Genomic DNA, 22,064 nt, shown 5'->3' with positions numbered 1-22,064 from the left:
GAGACATCGTTGGAATCGGCATAAGCCAAGGAATATAATGGCATAAAGAAATCAAATTTCAAGCAATGTTTGCAAAAGTTATAAGCGTTTTTGCAAAAAAACATTATATCTCTGGAACACTAGGTGGCGCTGTGATAAAACTTATCAGGTACCTTCAGGTCATGCTAATGATGATCCATACCAAATTTGGTGAACAAATTTCAAATAGTTTAAAAGATATTGCAAATTACGACAAAATTCAAAATGGCGGACACATGGTACCGCCCACCATGGCAAAATCTATATCGACAGATTCGGCATGATCCAAAGAATCGATTGACATCAAGTTTATAATTTTCTGACAATCCGTTCACGAGTTATTGGCCAAAATAGCCATTTTCCGTATCTCATGACCAGTAGGTGGCACTGTTTCCAACTTTGACATGGACCCTCAGATCAAGCTTCCGATGAAGCATACCAATTTTCATTTCAATGCATTAAAGTTTGGCCGAGATACAGCCTCTGAACCAATTCTGGGTCGACCTCATTAACTTTGTGACGTCATAACTTTTGAACAATGACGAATAAAAAAAATCGGGCACAGTACTTTTATGCAGCTCAGTCCAAAGATCATTTGAGCAAAATGTGGACCAATTTGGATCAATTTTGAATGAGTAGTAGCGATCAGACTGATTACTGTACTTTTCAAAATGGCTGCTACTGTAATGGGCGTGGTCTTAATGTATTATATTGATTCAGATCAGTATGATGAGAGCAATCAGGTGTACTATGTCTCATTTTTGTGGATCAAATGGTTCAAAAGTTACAGCCATTTCAATGTTGAATTTTTGAACTGGTGGTGGCGCTATAGAGTGTGTCCAACAGACTCCAAATTTGCTCCAATTACTATTCATGGTCATATCTATAACTGTGCCAAATTTGATCATTTTCCTATGTACGGTTCATAGGGCTGCCATAGACTTACAGAGGAGGAAGAATAATAATAAGAAAACTAACGGATACAATAGGTGCCTTGCCCTACGGGCATGGCCCCTAATAAGAAAACTTACGGATACAATAGGTGCCTTGCCCTACGGGCATGGCCCCTAATAAATATAGCTGCAGGCAGCAACACGGGGCCATGCCAGAGCAAGCAGACCAAGCATGGCGCACATATAGCACAGCCAGCACATCATGTACAGCAGCACAGCAAGTACTGCAAGCACAGCAGCACAGTAACAATTTAATCACCTAGAGCAGTGCGGAGCCATAAGAGCAAAACATCTTAAATGTTATGAACATGTTAATGTACATAGAGCACAGTAAGTACTGTAAGCACAGCAGTGCAGCAATCATTTATGCACCAAGAGCAGTGCGGAGCCATAAGAGCAAAACATCTTGAATGTTATGAACATGTTAATGTACATAGAGCACAGTAAGTACTGTAAGCACAGCAGTGCAGCAAGCATTTAAGCACCAAGAGCAGTGCGGAGCCATAAGAGCAAAAGATTAGAACAATACAGGAAAAGACACAACATAATACACAATTTAACATAGTCATCCCAAGCAGGATTCGAACCCACGACCAGAATGGTTCTGGATTCACAGCACATGGTTTAACAACTTGCGCCACTCAGAGGATGCTGGTTTAGGAAGCTGCAGAGATGTTTCAGTGTGAGAATGAGCACACAAAAGCAAGTTAACAAGGTTAGCATGCTAAGCTAGCTTAATGCTAATGTAGCTAATTACTTATGATGTGGTACATGGTACAAATTATATATCCACGGATTCGTCATGATGCAAGGAGTCGATAGACACCAATTTTATAATTTTCACTTCAAATGTTTACAAGTTACAGCCTCTGAACCAATTTAGGGTCATCCTTGTTAACTTTGTGACACCATAACTTTTGAACAGAGATGAATATGAAAAATCGGGGACAGTACTTCTGTGCGGCTTTGTCCAAAGATCATGTGAGCAAATTTTGGACAATTTTGAACCAACTTTGAAAGAGAAGTAGCAAAATAACTGTTTTACATTGGTTCCAATATGGCGACCAGTCATATTGTTGGAAAATGACAAATGAGACATCTTTGGAATCGGCATAAGCCAAGGAATATAATGGCATAAAGAAATCAAATTCAAGCAATGTTTGCAAAAGTTATAAGCGTTTTTGCAAAAAAACATTATATCTCTGGAACACTAGGTGGCGCTGTGATAAAACTTATCAGGTACCTTCAGGTCATGCTAATGATGATCCATACCAAATTTGGTGAAGAAATTTCAAACAGTTTAAAAGATATTGCAAATTATAACAAAATTCAAAATGGCGGACACATGGTACCGCCCACCATGGCAAATTTGATATCGACAGATTCGGCATGACCCAAGGAATCGATAGACATCAAGTTTAAAATTTTCTGACAATCCGTTGACGAGTTATTGGCCAAAATAGCCATTTTCCGTATCTCATGACCAGTAGGTGGCACTGTTTCCAACTTTGGCATGGACCCTCAGATCAAGCTTCCGATGAAGCATACCAATTTTCATTTCAATGCATTAAAGTTTGGCCGAGATACAGCCTCTGAACCAATTTTGGGTCGACCTCATTAACTTTGTGACGTCATAACTTTTGAACAATGACGTATAAAAAAAATCGGGCACAGTACTTTTATGCAACTCAGTCCAAAGATCATTTGAGCAAAATGTGGACCAATTTGGATCAATTTTGAATGAGTAGTAGCGATCAGACTGATTACTGTACTTTTCAAAATGGCTGCTACTGTAATGGGCGTGGTCTTAATGTATTATATTGGTTCAGATCAGTATGATGAGAGCAATCAGGTGTACTATGTCTCATTTTTGTGGATCAAATGGTTTAAAAGTTACAGCCATTTCAATGTTGAATTTTTGAACTGGTGGTGGCGCTATAGAGTGTGTCCAACAGACTCCAAATTTGGTCCAATTACTATTCATGGTCATATCTATAACTGTGCCAAATTTCATCATTTTCCTATGTACGGTTCATAGGGCTGCCATAGACTTACAGAGGAGGAAGAATAATAATAATAATTAAAGCTGCAAGCAGCCTTTCCGGGGCCAAGCCCTTTCTGATGTTTGGCTGGTTTGGACAGGCTACATGATTTTTAATTTCTTTTTTACTAGGAATCTTTTGAACATTCCACAATTCACATGGTTTAATGCTTTGCTACACATCGGATTTGATTAAACAATCTTCAAAGTTATAGCCTTTTGCTTTACTCAGCATTTGCTTTATACTCATACACTGTGGTTTGCTTAATTTTACAGAGAGTTATGAAAATGTACTCAAAATGAAGATTTCTTATATAAATTTGCTGCATGTTATTTTTATGGAGATCCTTTCTCAGGTACACATCATGTGCAGAACTGAAACAACTTTTCCACCACTTAAGGCCACAGTATCTCTTGCATGTGTCACACGAGATTCGAACCCACGACCAGAATGGTTCGGGATTCGAGACACGTGGTTTATCAAATTGCGCCACTCAGAGGACGTAACTTTCAAAGCTGCAGAGGATAGGCTTCAGTGTAAGAATAAGCACACAAAATCATGTTAACGAGATTAGCATGCTAAGCTAGCTTAATGCTAATGAAGCTAATGGTTATCCTGATAGCTGAAGAGCCACATTCGAAAGAATGGCATCTGGTTAGCATGCTAACCAATTATTATGCTAAGCTAACTAGCATAAGGCAACAAACACAGGCTAGGTCAACTTCGAAGATAAATATCTCGGGAACGGTAGCGAATATAAAAAATCTATTCAGTCATTTCTGTGCGGCTCAGTCCAAAAAACATCTGATCAAATTTTGGACAAAATTTAGCAAGATTTGAAGGAGAAGTAGTGAAAAAACTGTTTTTCATTTGTTCCAAAATGGCGGATAGTCACATTAATGGAAAATGACAAATGAGATATTGTCGGAATTGGCATAAGCCAAGGAACATAATGACATAAATCAATACAAATTTGAACAATGATTTCAAAAGTTATAAGCGTTTTTGAAAAATACCTTATATCTCTGGAACACTAGGTGGCGCTGTGTTCATTGTTCTCATGTACCTTCAGGACATTGTGTCGATGATCCATACTAAATTTTGTGAAGATATGTCAAATAGTTAAAAAATGATTGCAAATTATGTCAAAATTCAAAATGGCGGACACGTGGTACCTCCCATCCTGACAAAATTGGCATCCTCGGATTCGGCATGACCCAAGGAATCCATAGATACCACATTTATGATTTTCTGACAAACTGTACAAAAGTTATTGGCCAAAATATAATTTTTTCATATCTCATGACCTGTAGGTGGCGCTGTTCTCGAATTTGGCATGGACCCTGAGATCATAGTTCCGATGGAGCGTACCAATTTTCCTTTCGATTGATCAAACTTTGGCCGAGATACAGCCTCTGAACCAATATTGGGTCGACCTTGTTAAGTTTGCGACACCATAACTTTTGATCAAAGATGAATAAAAAAAATCTGTTCAGTCATTTCTGTGCGGTTCAGTCCAAAGATCATGTGAGCCAATTTTCGTAAGAATTGAACAAAGTTTGAATGAGTAGTAGCAAAAAAACTTAATACTGTACTTTTCAAAATGGCTACTACTGTAATGGGTGGAGTCTTAATGTACAATATTGATTGCAATCAGCATAATGAGTGGATTCAGGTGTACTAAGATTAATTTTTCTAGATCAAAGGGTTAAAAAGTTATAACTATTTAAATGTTCAATTTTTGAACTGGTGGTGGCGCTATAGAGTTTGTTCTAGAGGCTCAAAAATTGGTCCAATTACTATTCATTAGCATCACTAGAAGTGTACCAAATTTCATCATTTTCCTATGTACGGTTCATAGGGCTGTCATAGACTTACAGAGGAGGAAGAAGAAGAATAATAATAATAATAAATATAGCTGCAAGCAGCAACACGGGGCCAAGCCCAGAAAGGGCTGTAGCGCAATGCAGAGCCAGAAGAGATAAAAGAGCAGAAATAGAATATACATGAAGAACAGATATCTTCAGAAGTACAGATAGGATGAAATGAAAAATGAACAGAAGTTCTGATGAGAACAAACACAGAATGAAGAGGAAAAAACACTTATTTCCTTATTAGGAATCTTTTGAACATTCCACAATTCACATGGTTTAATGCTTTGCTACACATCGGATTTGATTAAACAATCTTCAAAGTTATAGCCTTTTGCTTTACTCAGCATTTGCTTTATACTCATACACTGTGGTTTGCTTAATTTTACAGAGAGTTATGAAAATGTACTCAAAATGAAGATTTTTTATATAAATTTGCTGCATGTTATTTTTATGGAGATCCTTTCTCAGATACACATCATGTGCAGAACTGAAACAACTTTTCCACCACTTAAGGCCACAGTATCTCTTGCATGTGTCACACGGGATTCGAACCCACGACCAGAATGGTTCGGGATTCGAGACATGTGGTTTATCAAATTGCGCCACTCAGAGGACGTAACTTTCAAAGCTGCAGAGGATAGGCTTCAGTGTAAGAATAAGCACACAAAATCATGTTAACGAGATTAGCATGCTAAGCTAGCTTAATGCTAATGAAGCTAATGGTTATCCTGATAGCTGAAGAGCCACATTAGAAAGAATGGCATCTGGTTAGCATGCTAACCAATTATTATGCTAAGCTAACTAGCATAAGGCAACAAACACAGGCTAGGTCAACTTCGAAGATGAATATCTCGGGAACGGTAGCAAATATAAAAAATCTATTCAGTCATTTCTGTGCGTCTCAGTCCAAAGAACATCTGATCAAATTTTGGACAAAATTTAGCAAGATTTGAAGGAGAAGTAGTGAAAAAACTGTTTTTCATTTGTTCCAAAATGGCGGATAGTCACATTATTGGAAAATGACAAATGAGATATCGTCGGAATTGGCATAAGCCGAGGAACATAATGACATAAATCAATACAAATTTGAACAATGTTTTCAAAAGTTATAAGCGTTTTTGAAAAATACCTTATATCTCTGGAACACTAGGTGGCGCTGTGTTCATTGTTCTCATGTACCTTCAGGACATTGTGTCGATGATCCATACTAAATTTTGTGAAGATATGTCAAATAGTTTAAAAATGATTGCAAATTATGTCAAAATTCAAAATGGCGGACACGTGGTACCTCTCATCCTGACAAAATTGGCATCCTCGGATTCGGCATGACCCAAGGAATCCATAGATACCACATTCATGATTTTCTGACAAACTGTACAAAAGTTATTGGCCAAAATATCAATTTTTCATATATCATGACCTGTAGGTGGCGCTGTTCTCGAATTTGGCATGGACCCTGAGATCATGGTTCCGATGAAGCGTACCAATTTTCCTTTCGATTGATCAAACTTTGGCCGAGATAGAGCTTCTGAACCAATATTGGGTCGAGTTTGTTAAGTTTGCAACAGCATAACTTTTGATCAAAGATGAATTAAAAAAATCTGTTCTGTCATTTCTGTGCGGTTCAGTCCAAATATCATGTGAGCCAATTTTCGTAAGAATTGAACAAAGTTTGAATGAGTAGTAGCAAAAAAACGTAATACTGTACTTTTCAAAATGGCTACTACTGTAATGGGCGGAGTCTTAATGTACGATATTGATTGCAATCACCATAATGAGTGGATTCAGGTGTACTAAGATTAATTTTCCTAGATCAAAGGGTTCAAAAGTTATAACTATTTAAATGTTCAATTTTTGAACTGGTGGTGGCGCTATAGAGTTTGACTTAGAGTCTCAAAAATTGGTCCAATTACTATTCATGGTCATATCTATAACTGTGCCAAATTTCATCATTTTCCTATGTACGGTTCATAGGGCTGCCATAGACTTACAGAGGAGGAAGAATAATAATAATAATAATAATAATAATAATAAGAAGAAAACTAACGGATACAATAGGTGCCTTGCCCTACGGGCTTGGCCCCTAATAAATATAGCTGCAGGCAGCAACACGGGGCCATGCCAGAGCAAACAGACCAAGCATGGCGCACACATAGCACAGCCAGCACATCATGTACAGCAGCACAGCAAGTACTGCAAGCACAGCAGCACAGTAACAATTTAATCACCTAGAGCAGTGCGGAGCCATAAGAGCAAAACATCTTAAATGTTATGAACATGTTAATGTACATAGAGCACAGCAAGTACTGTAAGCACAGCAGTGCAGCAATCATTTATGCACCAAGAGCAGTGCGGAGCCGTAAGAGCAAAAAATATGACATTTAATGTACATGTTAATGTACATCAAGCACAACAAGTACTGTCAGCACAGCAGTTCAGCACGCATTTTAGCACCAAGAGCAGTGCGGAGCCGTAAGAGCAAAAAATATGACATTTAATGTACATGTTAATGTACATCAAGCACAGCAGTGCAGCAAACATTAAAGCACCAAGAGCAGTGCGGAGCCGTAAGAGCAAAAAAATCTGAAATTTAATGTACATGTCAATTTACATCAAGCACAGCAAGTACTGTAAGCACAGCAGTGCAGCAAGCATTTAAGCACCAAGAGCAGTGCGGAGCCATAAGAGCAAAACATCTTAAATGTTATGAACATGTTAATGTACATAGAGCACAGTAAGTACTGTAAGCACAGCAGTGCAGCAATCATTTATGCACCAAGAGCAGTGCGGAGCCATAAGAGCAAAACATCTTAAATGTTATGAACATGTTAATGTACATAGAGCACAGTAAGTACTGTAAGCACAGCAGTGCAGCAATCATTTATGCACCAAGAGCAGTGCGGAGCCATAAGAGCAAAACATCTTAAATGTTATGAACATGTTAATGTACATAGAGCACAGTAAGTACTGTAAGCACAGCAGTGCAGCAATCATTTATGCACCAAGAGCAGTGCGGAGCCATAAGAGCAAAACATCTTGAATGTTATGAACATGTTAATGTACATAGAGCACAGTAAGTACTGTAAGCACAGCAGTGCAGCAAGCATTTAAGCACCAAGAGCAGTGCGGAGCCATAAGAGCAAAAGATTAGAACAATACAGGAAAAGACACAACATAATACACAATTTAACATAGTCATCCCAAGCAGGATTCGAACCCACGACCAGAATGGTTCTGGATTCACAGCACATGGTTTAACAACTTGCGCCACTCAGAGGATGCTGGTTTAGGAAGCTGCAGAGATGTTTCAGTGTAAGAATGAGCACACAAAAGCAAGTTAACAAGGTTAGCATGCTAAGCTAGCTTAATGCTAATGTAGCTAATTACTTATGATGTGGTACATGGTACAAATTATATATCCACGGATTCGTCATGATGCAAGGAGTCGATAGACACCAATTTTATAATTTTCACTTCAAATGTTTACAAGTTACAGCCTCTGAACCAATTTAGGGTCATCCTTGTTAACTTTGTGACACCATAACTTTTGAACAGAGATGAATATGAAAAATCGGGGACAGTACTTCTGTGCGGCTTTGTCCAAAGATCATGTGAGCAAATTTTGGACAATTTTGAACCAACTTTGAAAGAGAAGTAGCAAAATAACTGTTTTACATTGGTTCCAATATGGCGACCAGTCATATTGTTGGAAAATGACAAATGAGACATCGTTGGAATCGGCATAAGCCAAGGAATATAATGGCATAAAGAAATCAAATTCAAGCAATGTTTGCAAAAGTTATAAGCGTTTTTGCAAAAAAACATTATATCTATGGAACACTAGGTGGCGCTGTGATAAAACTTATCAGGTACCTTCAGGTCATGCTAATGATGATCCATACCAAATTTGGTGAAGAAATTTCAAACAGTTTAAAAGATATTGCAAATTATAACAAAATTCAAAATGGCGGACACATGGTACCGCCCACCATGGCAAAATCTATATCGACAGATTCGGCATGACCCAAGGAATCGATAGACATAAAGTTTAAAATTTTCTGACAATCCGTTGACGAGTTATTGGCCAAAATAGCCATTTTCCGTATCTCATGACCAGTAGGTGGCACTGTTTCCAACTTTGACAGGGACCCTCAGATCAAGCTTCCGATGAAGCATACCAATTTTCATTTCAATGCATTAAAGTTTGGCCGAGATACAGCCTCTGAACCAATTTTGGGTCGACCTCATTAACTTTGTGACGTCATAACTTTTGAACAATGACGTATAAAAAAAATCGGGCACAGTACTTTTATGCAACTCAGTCCAAAGATCATTTGAGCAAAATGTGGACCAATTTGGATCAATTTTGAATGAGTAGTAGCGATCAGACTGATTACTGTACTTTTCAAAATGGCTGCTACTGTAATGGGCGTGGTCTTAATGTATTATATTGGTTCAGATCAGTATGATGAGAGCAATCAGGTGTACTATGTCTCATTTTTGTGGATCAAATGGTTCAAAAGTTACAGCCATTTCAATGTTGAATTTTTGAACTGGTGGTGGCGCTATAGAGTGTGTCCAACAGACTCCAAATTTGGTCCAATTACTATTCATGGTCATATCTATAACTGTGCCAAATTTCATCATTTTCCTATGTACGGTTCATAGGGCTGCCATAGACTTACAGAGGAGGAAGAATAATAATAATAATAAATATAGCTGCAGGCAGCAACACGGGGCCATGCCCTGCAGGCCAGAGCAAGCAGACCAAGCATGGCGCACATATAGCACAGCCAGCACATCATGTACAGCAGCACAGCAAGTACTGCAAGCACAGCAGCACAGTAACAATTGAATCACCTAGAGCAGTGCGGAGCCATAAGAGCAAAACATCTTAAATGTTATGAACATGTTAATGTACATAGAGCACAGCAAGTACTGTAAGCACAGCAGTGCAGCAATCATTTATGCACCAAGAGCAGTGCGGAGCCATAAGAGCAAAACATCTTAAATGTTATGAACATGTTAATGTACATAGAGCACAGTAAGTACTGTAAGCACAGCAGTGCAGCAATCATTTATGCACCAAGAGCAGTGCGGAGCCATAAGAGCAAAACATCTTAAATGTTATGAACATGTTAATGTACATAGAGCACAGCAAGTACTGTAAGCACAGCAGTGCAGCAATCATTTATGCACCAAGAGCAGTGCGGAGCCGTAAGAGCAAAAAATATGACATTTAATGTACATGTTAATGTACATCAAGCACAACAAGTACTGTCAGCACAGCAGTGCAGCACGCATTTTAGCACCAAGAGCAGTGCGGAGCCGTAAGAGCAAAAAATATGACATTTAATGTACATGTTAATGTACATCAAGCACAGCAGTGCAGCAAACATTAAAGCACCAAGAGCAGTGCGGAGCCGTAAGAGCAAAAAAATCTGAAATTTAATGTACATGTCAATTTACATCAAGCACAGCAAGTACTGTAAGCACAGCAGTGCAGCAAGCATTTAAGCACCAAGAGCAGTGCGGAGCCATTAGAGCAAAAGATTAGAACAATACAGGAAAAGACACAACATAATACACAATTTAACATAGTCATCCCAAGCAGGATTCGAACCCACGACCAGAATGGTTCTGGATTCACAGCACATGGTTTAACAACTTGCGCCACTCAGAGGATGCTGGTTTAGGAAGCTGCAGAGATGTTTCAGTGTAAGAATGAGCACACAAAAGCAAGTTAACAAGGTTAGCATGCTAAGCTAGCTTAATGCTAATGCAGCTAATTACTTATGATGTGGTACATGGTACAAATTATATATCCACGGATTCGTCATGATGCAAGGAGTCGATAGACACCAATATTATAATTTTCACTTCAAATGTTTACAAGTTACAGCCTCTGAACCAATTTAGGGTCATCCTCGTTAACTTTGTGATATCATAACTTTTGAACAGAGATGAATATGAAAAATCGGGGACAGTACTTCTGTGCGGCTTTGTCCAAGGATCATGTGAGCAAATTTTGGACAATTTTGAACCAATTTTGAAAGAGAAGTAGCAAAATAACTGTTTTACATTGGTTCCAATATGGCGGCCAGTCACATTGTTGGAAAATGACAAATAAGACATCGTTGGAATCGGCATAAGCCAAGGAATATAATGGCATAAAGGAATCAAATTTCAAGCAATGTTTGCAAAAGTTATAAGCGTTTTTGCAAAAAAACATTATATCTCTGGAACACTAGGTGGCGCTGTGATAAAACTTATCAGGTACCTTCAGGTCATGCTAATGATGATCCATACCAAATTTGGTGAACAAATTTCAAATAGTTTAAAAGATATTGCAAATTACAACAAAATTAAAAATGGCGGACACATGGTACCGCCCACCATGGCAAAATCTATATCGACAGATTCTGCATGATCCAAGGAATCGATTGACATCAAGTTTAAAATTTTCTGACAATCTGTTCACGAGTTATTGGCCGAAATAGCCATTTTCCGTATCTCATGACCAGTAGGTGGCACTGTTTACAACTTTGGCATGGACCCTCAGATCAAGCTTCCGATGAAGCATACCAATTTTCATTTCAATGCATTAAAGTTTGGCCGAGATACAGCCTCTGAACCAATTTTGGGTCGACCTCATTAACTTTGTGACGTCATAACTTTTGAACAATGACGTATAAAAAAAATCGGGCACAGTACTTTTATGCAGCTCAGTCCAAAGATCATTTGAGCAAAATGTGGACCAATTTGGATCAATTTTGAATGAGTAGTAGCGATCAGACTGATTACTGTACTTTTCAAAATGGCTGCTACTGTAATGGGCGTGGTCTTAATGTATTATATTGGTTCAGATCAATATGATGAGAGCAATCAGGTGTACTATGTCTCATTTTTGTGGATCAAATGGTTCAAAAGTTACAGCCATTTCAATGTTGAATTTTTGAACTGGTGGTGGCGCTATACAGTGTGTCCAACAGACTCCAAATTTGGTCCAATTACTATTCATGGTCATATCTATAACTGTGCCAAATTTCATCATTTTCCTATGTACGGTTCATAGGGCTGCCATAGACTTACAGAGGAGGAAGAATAATAATAAAAAGAAAACTAACGGATACAATAGGTGCCTTGCCCTACGGGCATGGCCCCTAATAATAATAATAAGAAAACTTACGGATACAATAGGTGCCTTGCCCTACGGGCATGGCCCCTAATAATAAGAAAACTTACGGATACAATAGGTGCCTTGCCCTACGGGCATGGCCCCTAACTAACGGATACAATAGGTGCCTTGCCCTACGGGCATGGCCCCTAACAAGAACTAACTGGTATTTCGGATATATACTGATATTTCACTGGTTTTGTCCATCCTTCTGTTAAACTGTCTCACAAATGAATTATGTTGAATAGCTGTCAGATGTTCAATTTAAGTACATAATTAGATAATACCAATTTAGGTCAACCAATTACCAAGCAATGCTTAATTTTGTTCAGTCTGCGGAGTAAAAAGTTTGCATTAGCAATTAAAGAAAAAAATAAAAGCAAAACATGGTCAGGTCAAAGTGTCTGATTAATTTTTGGTCTCAAATTTGTATAAAATTTACTGGTAGTCCACTGTATGAAGAACTTTTGGGTATAATATGTCACAGTTTACTTAATTTTGCTATCCTCACTTACATCAAGGAACTATAGTGTCCTGCACCCACTAGTAAAATAATATAAAAAATGATATCTGGTGTCTGAATAATGTTTGGTTTGACTGTACACATTACACATGGATATTCTTTAAGTCTACCTATATGTCAACCGGCAGCATGGCACCACTGGTGTTGGTTTGAAAAAACTTATTTGTGTTCCGTTGCAGGGGGTCAAAGGTGACAGAGGTCCTCCAGGAACACCTGGAGATAAGGGTGAAAAGGTACTGTCAACCTTTTCATCACTGTATGTATTATATGTATATTCAGACTATTTGACATACCATTATTTATCCTCATGCCACATCTTTCTCTCATTGATTTGCGTTTCCCCAGGGAAACTCCGGACCTCCTGGTTATCCTGGGGCTGCAGGAGCCATGGGTCAAGCTGTGAGTATTTTAAAACTCCTAAAATACACTAAAAGAACACTTCCAGACTGTGTAGCTCTACAAAAAAAAAAAAAAACGTACATTTCTGCTGTATCTGTAGGGTAATGATGGAAACCCTGGACCTATTGGACCACCTGGACCTCCTGGAGAAAAGGCAAGGCTAATATGTTTTGTTCTGTGATTTGTTGGATGGATTGCAAAACTGGAATCTGTCTATGTTATTGATGATTGATAGTCATGAGAATGTGTTTTACCAGGGTAAAGAAGGACTGAAGGGAATCCAGGGACCTCCAGGCCTGCCGGGTCTAATGGTGAGCGATTACATTGTGTTTATAATGTCCTGACATTTTTTTAGAACGCACACACTGACGTTCAAACGTTTTTGGTTGGTACGATTTGGTAAGAAGTCTCTTATGCTTAAGGCTGCATTTATTTGATCAAAAATACAGTAAAAAACAGTAATATTATTATTACAATTTAAAACAACTGTGACATTTTAAAATATATTAAAATAGAAAATGTATTCCTGTGATCAAAGCTGAATTTTCAGCATCATGATCCTTCAGAAATCATTCTAATATGATGATTTGCTGCACAATAGACATTTCTTATTATTATTATCAATGTTGAAAACAGTTGTGCTGCTTTTTGTGGAAGCCATAATATATATATTTGTTTTGATAAATAGGAAGTTCAAAAGAACAGCATTTATTTGAAATGGAAATATTTTGTAACTTGTTTTTACTGTAATTTTTGATCAAATAAATGTGTCCTTGCTGAATAAAAGTATTAATTTATTTAAAAATAAATTATTAAAAGTTAATCTAATAACTCCATGATGCTGTTTTTGTTTCCGGTGCCTACATACTGCCTGCTACTACATATTCCGTGCTGAAGGGCATGATGGGTAAACACGGAAAGGATGGCAGACCAGGAGAAGCAGGAGAGCCGGTATGAGTCTGATGTTCTGTGTATACCAGCATCCTAGCCAAACTTAGTTCTGCATATACCTCGAGAAACATTAAAAAAACATGATTATCTTCTTTTCTGCTTGTAGGGTAAACAGGGAGAGCCAGGAACACCAGGAAGAGACGGACTCAGAGGAATGCCTGTGAGTTATGACTAAAAACCTAGGGAAGATTCTCTTATTCTGTATTACGGATGGATTTCTGTGGAAAGCTGGACTAGTTCACCTCACACACATGTACCATGGCATTATTATCTGCTACCTATACCTATAGGTTAAAATATCCACATTTATTTTTGTCTTTTCCAGGGTTTCAAAGGTCACAGAGGGGAACCAGGACCACCAGGGTCAAAGGTTAGTCAATGGCAATTGAAATGAATGCCCATAGATACATTCATATTCAAAGCTTCAGCGCTAATATATGCTCCATAAATCATCCAGAAACGTCATGTGTTCTGTTTATAAATGCTGACCTGTCATATTGGTTACATTAGGGTGAAGATGGGAAGCAGGGTGTTGCTGGACGTGAGGGTCCACCTGGGAAAGATGTGAGTAAACACGCTATCGGTGTTGTCAGAGGTCACTGCTGACCTGAGCGCTGAGCGCTGATGGTGTTGGCTTTTAATTGCTGTACTTGTGTTGCTCAGGGTAAAACCGGACCACCAGGGCAAGAGGGCATGAGAGGACCACGAGGAGAAACCGTGAGGATGCCTTTGATGAACCAATTAAATCGCAACACAAAACTGCACCAGTGTGATTATTTTGTTGGGTCACTTTGTTTCGTCTTTTTAGGGTCAACCTGGAGAATCAGGCCCAGCGGGCAAGCCCGGATCTCAGGGAAATCCTGTAAGTTTCTTATAGCCTGTCAATATGAGCGGCAGAGATTTTGATTTTCAACCACTTTTGGACCCGAAAACTGCCTAGGTGTGTCTACTAATGCATGGGTCAGAATTTCTATGGGGCCGCATATTAAAATTGAACACAGCACAACATCTAAAACCCCCTTAACTTTATTGAACTATATTATTAACAATGTTTATTGTAAATGATCACTTTGTTTTACTGTATTTCAGGGTCAGCCAGGACACAAAGGTGAAGCAGGGATCCAAGGGTTACCCGGATTCCCAGGTCTAAAAGGGCCATCGGTGAGTGATGTTGGTTTGGGACTGATGGGAATTTCATTTCTTGCATATCTAAAATTAAAGCTAAAATTAAGAGGTCAATCCTAAGTGGATATGAAGTGCTGTAGCCTGTCTGAACATGAGCAAACACTTGTGTTTTTCCCTCAGGGTCCGTCTGGTCCAATTGGTCCAGAGGGAAAACAAGTGAGTGATGGTTCTTTACTTTTCATTAATATTATATGAACAATTTTTCATAATTTTTTAACTTACCATGTTTTTATCATAGGGCATGTTAGGAAAAGCAGGAGACAGAGGACATAAGGGAGAAAAGGTATCCATCCATCCTCCATCCATCTGTCCACCCATCCATCCATCTGTCCACCCATCCATCCATCCTCCATCCATCTGTCCACCCATCTGTCCACCCATCTGTCCACCCATCCATCCATCCATCTGTCCACCCATCTGTCCACCCATCTGTCCACCCATCCATCCACTCATCCATCCGTCCATCCATCCATCCACTCATCCATCCATCTGTCCACCCATCCATCCACTCATCCATCCATCTGTCCATCCATCCATCCTCCATCCATCTGTCCACCCATCTGTCCACCTATCCATCCATCTGTCCATCCATCCATCCTCCATCCATCTGTCCACCCATCTGTCCACCCATCCATCCACCCCCCCATCCATCCATCCATCCATCCTCCATCCATCTGTCCACCCATCTGTCCACCTATCCATCCACCCCCCCATCCATCCATCCATCCATCCTCCATCCATCTGTCCACCCATCCATCCACCCCCCATCCATCCATCCACCTATCCGTCCACCCATCCATCCACCCACCCATCCATCTGTCCACCCCCCATCCATCAATCTGTCCACCCATCCATCCATCTGTCCACCCACCCATCCATCCACCCATCTATCCATTCACCCATCCATCCATCCATCTGTCAACCCATCCATCCATCAATCATCCATCCATCCATCCGTCCACCCACCCACTCATCCATCCATACATCTGTCCACCCATCCATCCATCTGTCCACCCACCCATTCACCCATCCATCTGTCCACCCCCCATCCATCAATCTGTCCACCCATCCACCCATCTATCCATCCATCCATCCACCCATCCATCCATCCATCCATCTGTCAACCCATCCATCCATCCATCATCCATCCCTCCATCTGTCCACCCATCCATCCATCCATCATCCATACATCCATCTGTCCACCCATCCATCCATCCACCCACATATTAACCACTTGAATCACATCACCACTTGTCTTACTTGGTTGCTTGTTTCTGCAGGGTGATAATGGAATAAAAGGAGACAAAGGACCCGTTGGAGATCCGGGCATTCCGGGTAACCCTGGGCCTCCCGGTAGGAAGGGTCACACAGGGATGATGGGCATGTCGGGACCCCCTGGGGAGGTGGGTCCTGTTGGGCCCCCTGGTTCTTCAGGACAGCCGGGACTCCCAGGTCAAAGAGTGAGTATACATTCGTATTCTAAAAGAAAATGTGTGATGCTGATGATGTCGAAATGATGTCATGATATTTATTACGTGTTTTTAAGGGCGAGACGCCATCACTGGAACAAATGCGACGGCTCATTCAAGAGGAACTTTCCAAACAATTGGATGGTGAGATTAATTTGGCGAAAATGTATTTAACTTGATACTTTGCAATTTCTTTTTATATTTTCTAAACTTTCCATTGATTTTCACAGCTAAACTAGCTTACCTCATGGCTCAAATGCAACCCGCTCATATCAAGAGCACGGCTGGCCGTCCCGGGCCGCCTGGTTCCCCAGGTAAAGATGGATCTCCTGGCAGACAAGGTCTAACTGGAGAGCCTGGAATGCCTGGACAAAATGGAGCAGAAGGACTCAGAGGTCCAGTTGGTCCTAAAGGTACCGCAAACTAACTTCAGATTGTTACTTTGCTCGATTGGTGTTTGAAGTTTAATCTTTTCAACCTACCCTGTTTTTTTTTTTAGGTGAACGAGGTTCAAAAGGTGAAAAGGGAGAAGACGGTGTTGGACAGAGAGGAGAGTCTGGTCCAGTTGGCCCCATTGGTAAGAACTTTTGGTCATCAATGCTTGGATTTACATTGACTCAAATGATGTGTTTGAATGAATCTCATGAAAACTGTCAAGAAAATTTCCTAATTCCAACCAAAAAATGTAAAGAAAACATACTGGAAAAGAAGCCTGTTTTAGGACAAGATTTACATATTAAAGTCCCAGTATTCTATTTAATTCAGAAAATAATGATACTTTATGATTTTACGATTAATAATTATTTTAAACCATAAAATAGTAATACATCATGGTAATATTTTTTTGTATTTTCTTTATGCTTTTTTTTTTTTTCAATTTAGATTTAAAATGCCATATTTTTCTTTAGTAAAATAAATATTTTGGAGAGAATTGTGCTAAAAAAATAAAGTCTATGCAAAAGTGTAAAACAGTCTTAAAATATATCTTAATTTTATTTCATATAATTTTTATATAAAATATCGTTGAATTTTTTCCTTTGTTTTTGGAGTGAATTGTGACTCGAACATTTCTTTGTAAACGTGTTGTAATGATAAACGACGTCTGAGGTCATATTTGCACCACAGGTCCTGCAGGGATGCCAGGATATGGAAAAGATGGTCTTCCTGGAGGCGCAGGTGCTCAAGGAGAGCCTGGTAACCCTGGTCCTCACGGTCAGCCCGGACCTCCTGGACCGACAGGGCAGTGCGACCCCTCACAGTGTGCCTACTACGCCAGTCTGGCATCAAGACCTCACACCAAAAACGTCAAGGGCACTTAATACACCCCTCACTGTCCTGGGCTAACACCTATTTATGAACTTGGACATTCAATGAGCCAAGAATATGTTCTTTACTATCAGGAGAACTCCAGCGTCTGTAGGGTGTGTAAATATGTGTGTGTGAGTGTGTGTGTGTGTATGCGTGTGTAAATGTGTGTTTGTAATAGGCTTTTCACTTTGGTTAATGTCTTTAACCCTGAGTTCAGTCCACTTTTAGCCCTGGGTTAAGCAACATTTCACACTTATAGACCTTATGAAGCCCCGCCCCTTTTCAGCGCTGCGCTCGTTGTGTTCTGCCTTCCGGTTTGTGTTTCCACAGCATGAAGGTAAGATCTCACTGTTCATGGTGAATGAACATTTTAAAATGTTCCCGATCTACTGACATTTGTTATGACATCCGCTTCAAACATTACAATGCTCATAGCTTTAGTTAACACTACAGTAAGTAATTCCACTTCATCCTCTTCAACAGTGATGCCATCAGTGACAAAATATACAGTTACCGCAAAAACGAAAGTTCAAACACAACTTGTTTCTCTGGCGCACAAGGTCTAGTTTTGAAAAAGTGTTAGCATTTAGCATTAGCGCTTCCAACTGCGGGTTGTGAAATCCAGCTCTAGATTAACTCTGAAAGGTGAATGTGATCATGAAAATGTATGGGTCATTTCTATAGCGAATCTAAAATAAAAAAAGTGTCATTATTAACTCCACAATATTGAATCGCTTAGATATTTTGAAGTTGCGTTCTTTCAATGAATCAGTTGAACTGGTTCACACATCGGTCAGAATGTATTCGTTAGCGAGTCGTTCTGAATCGAATGGATAAGGATTTTTAAAAATCATTTTATCACCAATGACTTTTCGATGACCTTAAGTTTTTTGCTCTAAAATCTTGTAAATGCCTTAAATATGAATGCTAACACTTCTGTGATTGTACAGTGTCTTACACAGTTAAACGTTAAGAAGAGACAGTATTATACTGTACTTGTCCACTCAATGAATTTAACCCAATAGTATGCAAATAATAATATTAACCCAGATTTGACTAAGTTTGTAAAGATTTTACACTCTACATAACATCCCAGGATGGAATGCTAAACTAGTATAGTGTGAAACACATTAACCCAGGGTTAAAAATGGCTCTTGGTCAACAATTATAAGTGTGAAAAGCCCACAAGTGTCCTGCCGGTCAGAGTTTAATGTTTAGGGGAGGGCGGGTGGGTAGTTACTAGTAAGTTTTAGCTCAAGGTCATTTATTCAGGTGAAGACTTTCAAGGCGTTTCATGTAACGGGACGAGAAATCCTGACATTTACTTCCCAGACCGTGATGTCAGTGACAATCCTCACGCCGTTTACTGAGGTCACGGAGTTTGATCAAGTCTGGGGAATTCTCTGCTTGAGGTTTATTGATGGAGCGATCCGTTCCTCTGGGAAAAGACAGAGGAACGCTTTTGCACTCATCAATAGGAAATCTCAATGAGGATCATTAGAGGTCCTGGAGATGGAGAAGTGCATCTCTGCTCTTTTTTTTTGTCTACGTTTTGTAAGTTGTATCTCTTTGTAGCCAGGCATCTGGTGAATAACTTGCCTTTTAATTTTGGATCATTAAACTTGCGTTTGTGATGACTGAAAGTTAGCTGCTCAATGCAATGGCTGTTTAATAGTGTAACGCAGCTGGTTTGTCATTAAAGCAATTGGCAAAAATGGCTGTCACTGCAGAAATACACACCATTGATGCCTCGTTTGTAATACTGTAGTTTTGCGGAGCACTTTCCTTTTCAAACGGCATTGCCGTGGTCATTATGAAGGTTCAGGAACACAAAGTCCCAGTTAAAGTCCAGTGTGAGTGTGCGCTAGCATCATTTGTGCCACTAAAGAGTTCAGATGGATAGATCCTGCAGATTGCTCCCCTGTGAGCCAGTTAAAGCCGCTGAAAGAGGAGATTGCGTCAAAATAACTTGTCAGCCCACAAACAGTTACGGATTACATATTAATCTGAGTATTGTACTGTAGCAAAGCTCATGAATTTTTTTAAACACTTTTTTTTTTCAAACAAGATTTTTTAAAACACTTAAAGGTTAAAATTAGCTTGACTGAAATTGACATCCAAAAGATATTAAATTTTGTCAATTTTATTTAAAAAAAATGGTAAAATATTGATATATTCTTGAAAGGAATTTTTTTTTTTACCATTTTTTTTATTACCTTATTACTTAAATATATTATTATATATAAAAAAGAAAGAAGTAATCTATTCTTTGTAGGGCTGCAAATACTTTAAGAATTTTTTTATTTTTTTTTATTGTTCCTTTAATTTCCTGACAGATATCACTGAAATAGGTGTCTCTGTGACAGGGGGAGTGGTCTGTGCTTTTTCAGCCAATCAGAAAGTCTCGCTACCTGTCAGTCATTTAGCATGTCCAGGTTGCCTTTCTTTGGGGGGGCGGGGCTTTAGTGTGAGGTCACATGTTGAATTTAGCAGAATTGCTGAAATAAGGTACAGCGTCATTAGTGGATGTGGTCAGAATGAATTGGATTTGTTGACTGATTAATTATATTTTAAAGCAAAACCACCCATGATACCATAGGCTTGTTGTTACCTATATCCAATGCTCATGGTTAATTATAAGAAATCTTGCTCTTATCAAGTTTGTTTCTTTCTCCTGCATTTCTTAATTGTTTGTCCTTGTTCGCCCAGCCTTCAAGAGTTGATGTTTTGGTGATTTATTTTGAATCGCTGAGCTTATTACTGATGCAAATGTGTGTAAATTCATGGTGCTTTTTTAGTGCAAGCTAAAGGAATACTCTCTATCAGCATTACTGTTATGTTCTCCTCCACTTTATTCAGATATAGTTGCTTTTTTGACTTTGTATCCTCCTGTTTGTTTGGCTTCTTCAAGCCGTTAATGACTGTATTTGTTTTTTTCATACCAATTTGCATTAAATTATTCTAATGAGCTACAGGTGCAGGTGATGTAAAATAGTATAATTTATGCATGGTATAATCTACCTGTTTAAACTGATTCTCTGGTGCTATAATTAATCTTAATCAGTTTGATGTATGTGTATGTATGGAGGGAGAGCGTATGTGTTAATAAAGAGTGGAACACGTCCATTTTATAGGATCGGGCTGTAATTGTGGGGGAAAAACTTATGATGTTAATACCGTATACAGTGTTCTCTAAACTCTAAAAGATGATGATTATTATAATTGTTGTTATTTTTAAGATAGATTTCATGTGTCTTAGACCTAAGGTGCATTTTGTTCTTCTTCAAATCAATTTAAAAAAAAAATCTATGATCAGATCAAAGGTACTTTTGTGCTAGAATCCCCATCATTTGTGCAAAGCTCAGCTGTCATGACCATGCTACATTTTTATAAAAAAGAATACAGTCGCTTGTTTTAAAACCGTATTTGAGTCGAACTGATTTTCTGTGGCAGTTGACAGTCAGTGATGCTGTACACAGAGCGCAAGACGTATTAAACCTTCATTTAATTCACAAATGATTATTATAATTAAATCGTCATTCTGGAATTGTTCCTTTTTGCCAGTGTGTATCTATAATTATCTTAAAAATGACCTTAAAACATGTATTGGACAACCAGTCTACTAGTCAATGTAAACATAAAGAGATCCAGGGTTAAAGGGACAGTTCAACCAAAAAAATACATCTTCGAAACAGAAATGATCTTTTAATGAATTCTGAGAGATTTCTGTCCCTCCATTGACAGTCCATGCAACTACCACTTTGATATTTTAAAGTTTCTGATGTTTCCATTAATGTCTATAGCTATGTGAATACAATCATCAAAAATATAATCGGTTCATCATATAAAGCGATCGTGTCTCTTCAGATACGATCTCTATACAAACGTTTTGAAGTGGTAGTTGCATCGACTGTCAATGGAGGAACTGAAATCTCATTTGTGTTTTAAAGAGGAACTAAAGTCTTACCGGTTTGAAATGACATGAGGGAGAGTAAATGACAATTTTCATTTTTGAGAGAACTAAAACTTTAAACGGATATTGTGAGTTACAGTATAGTGAACTATCCCTTTAAGGCCAATGCCATAAATAATAATAATAACCAAATAATATCATTAAATATAGGCTAGGTTATTGGAGCTCTGCTGTATAGAAGTACTAAAAGCT

The 22,064-nt window shown here is 38.8% G+C and overlaps 1 protein-coding gene across 4 annotated transcripts in view; it reads left to right on the top strand.

Annotated features, from left to right (window-relative positions):
• The window catches only part of col22a1 (collagen, type XXII, alpha 1), a 78,330-nt gene extending 57,116 nt beyond the window's left edge, over window positions 1–21,214 (top strand). For 3 of the 4 annotated variants that reach the window (XM_079590199.1, XM_079590198.1, XM_079590197.1), the window contains 18 exons: window positions 12,767–12,820; window positions 12,933–12,986; window positions 13,087–13,140; window positions 13,244–13,297; window positions 13,884–13,937; window positions 14,044–14,097; window positions 14,263–14,307; window positions 14,448–14,501; window positions 14,601–14,654; window positions 14,746–14,799; window positions 15,027–15,098; window positions 15,243–15,278; window positions 15,361–15,405; window positions 16,403–16,582; window positions 16,669–16,735; window positions 16,822–17,004; window positions 17,091–17,168; window positions 17,717–21,214. In XM_079590199.1, coding sequence (XP_079446325.1) covers window positions 12,767–12,820; window positions 12,933–12,986; window positions 13,087–13,140; window positions 13,244–13,297; window positions 13,884–13,937; window positions 14,044–14,097; window positions 14,263–14,307; window positions 14,448–14,501; window positions 14,601–14,654; window positions 14,746–14,799; window positions 15,027–15,098; window positions 15,243–15,278; window positions 15,361–15,405; window positions 16,403–16,582; window positions 16,669–16,735; window positions 16,822–17,004; window positions 17,091–17,168; window positions 17,717–17,910 — 1,386 coding nt within the window. In that variant the 3' untranslated portion in view covers window positions 17,911–21,214. The remainder of the gene's footprint in view (window positions 1–12,766; window positions 12,821–12,932; window positions 12,987–13,086; window positions 13,141–13,243; window positions 13,298–13,883; window positions 13,938–14,043; window positions 14,098–14,262; window positions 14,308–14,447; window positions 14,502–14,600; window positions 14,655–14,745; window positions 14,800–15,026; window positions 15,099–15,242; window positions 15,279–15,360; window positions 15,406–16,402; window positions 16,583–16,668; window positions 16,736–16,821; window positions 17,005–17,090; window positions 17,169–17,716) is intronic. The other variant, XM_079590200.1, reaches the window with a different exon arrangement.
• The last annotated feature ends 850 nt before the right edge of the window (window positions 21,215–22,064 follow it).

The sequence above is a fragment of the Phoxinus phoxinus genome, assembly GCF_949152265.1.
Source record: "Phoxinus phoxinus genome assembly, chromosome: 19".
NCBI classification, from domain to species: domain Eukaryota; kingdom Metazoa; phylum Chordata; class Actinopteri; order Cypriniformes; family Leuciscidae; genus Phoxinus; species Phoxinus phoxinus.
The sequence above is the reverse complement of the archived record's forward strand: the minus strand, read 5'-3'. Positions and strand labels throughout refer to the sequence as shown.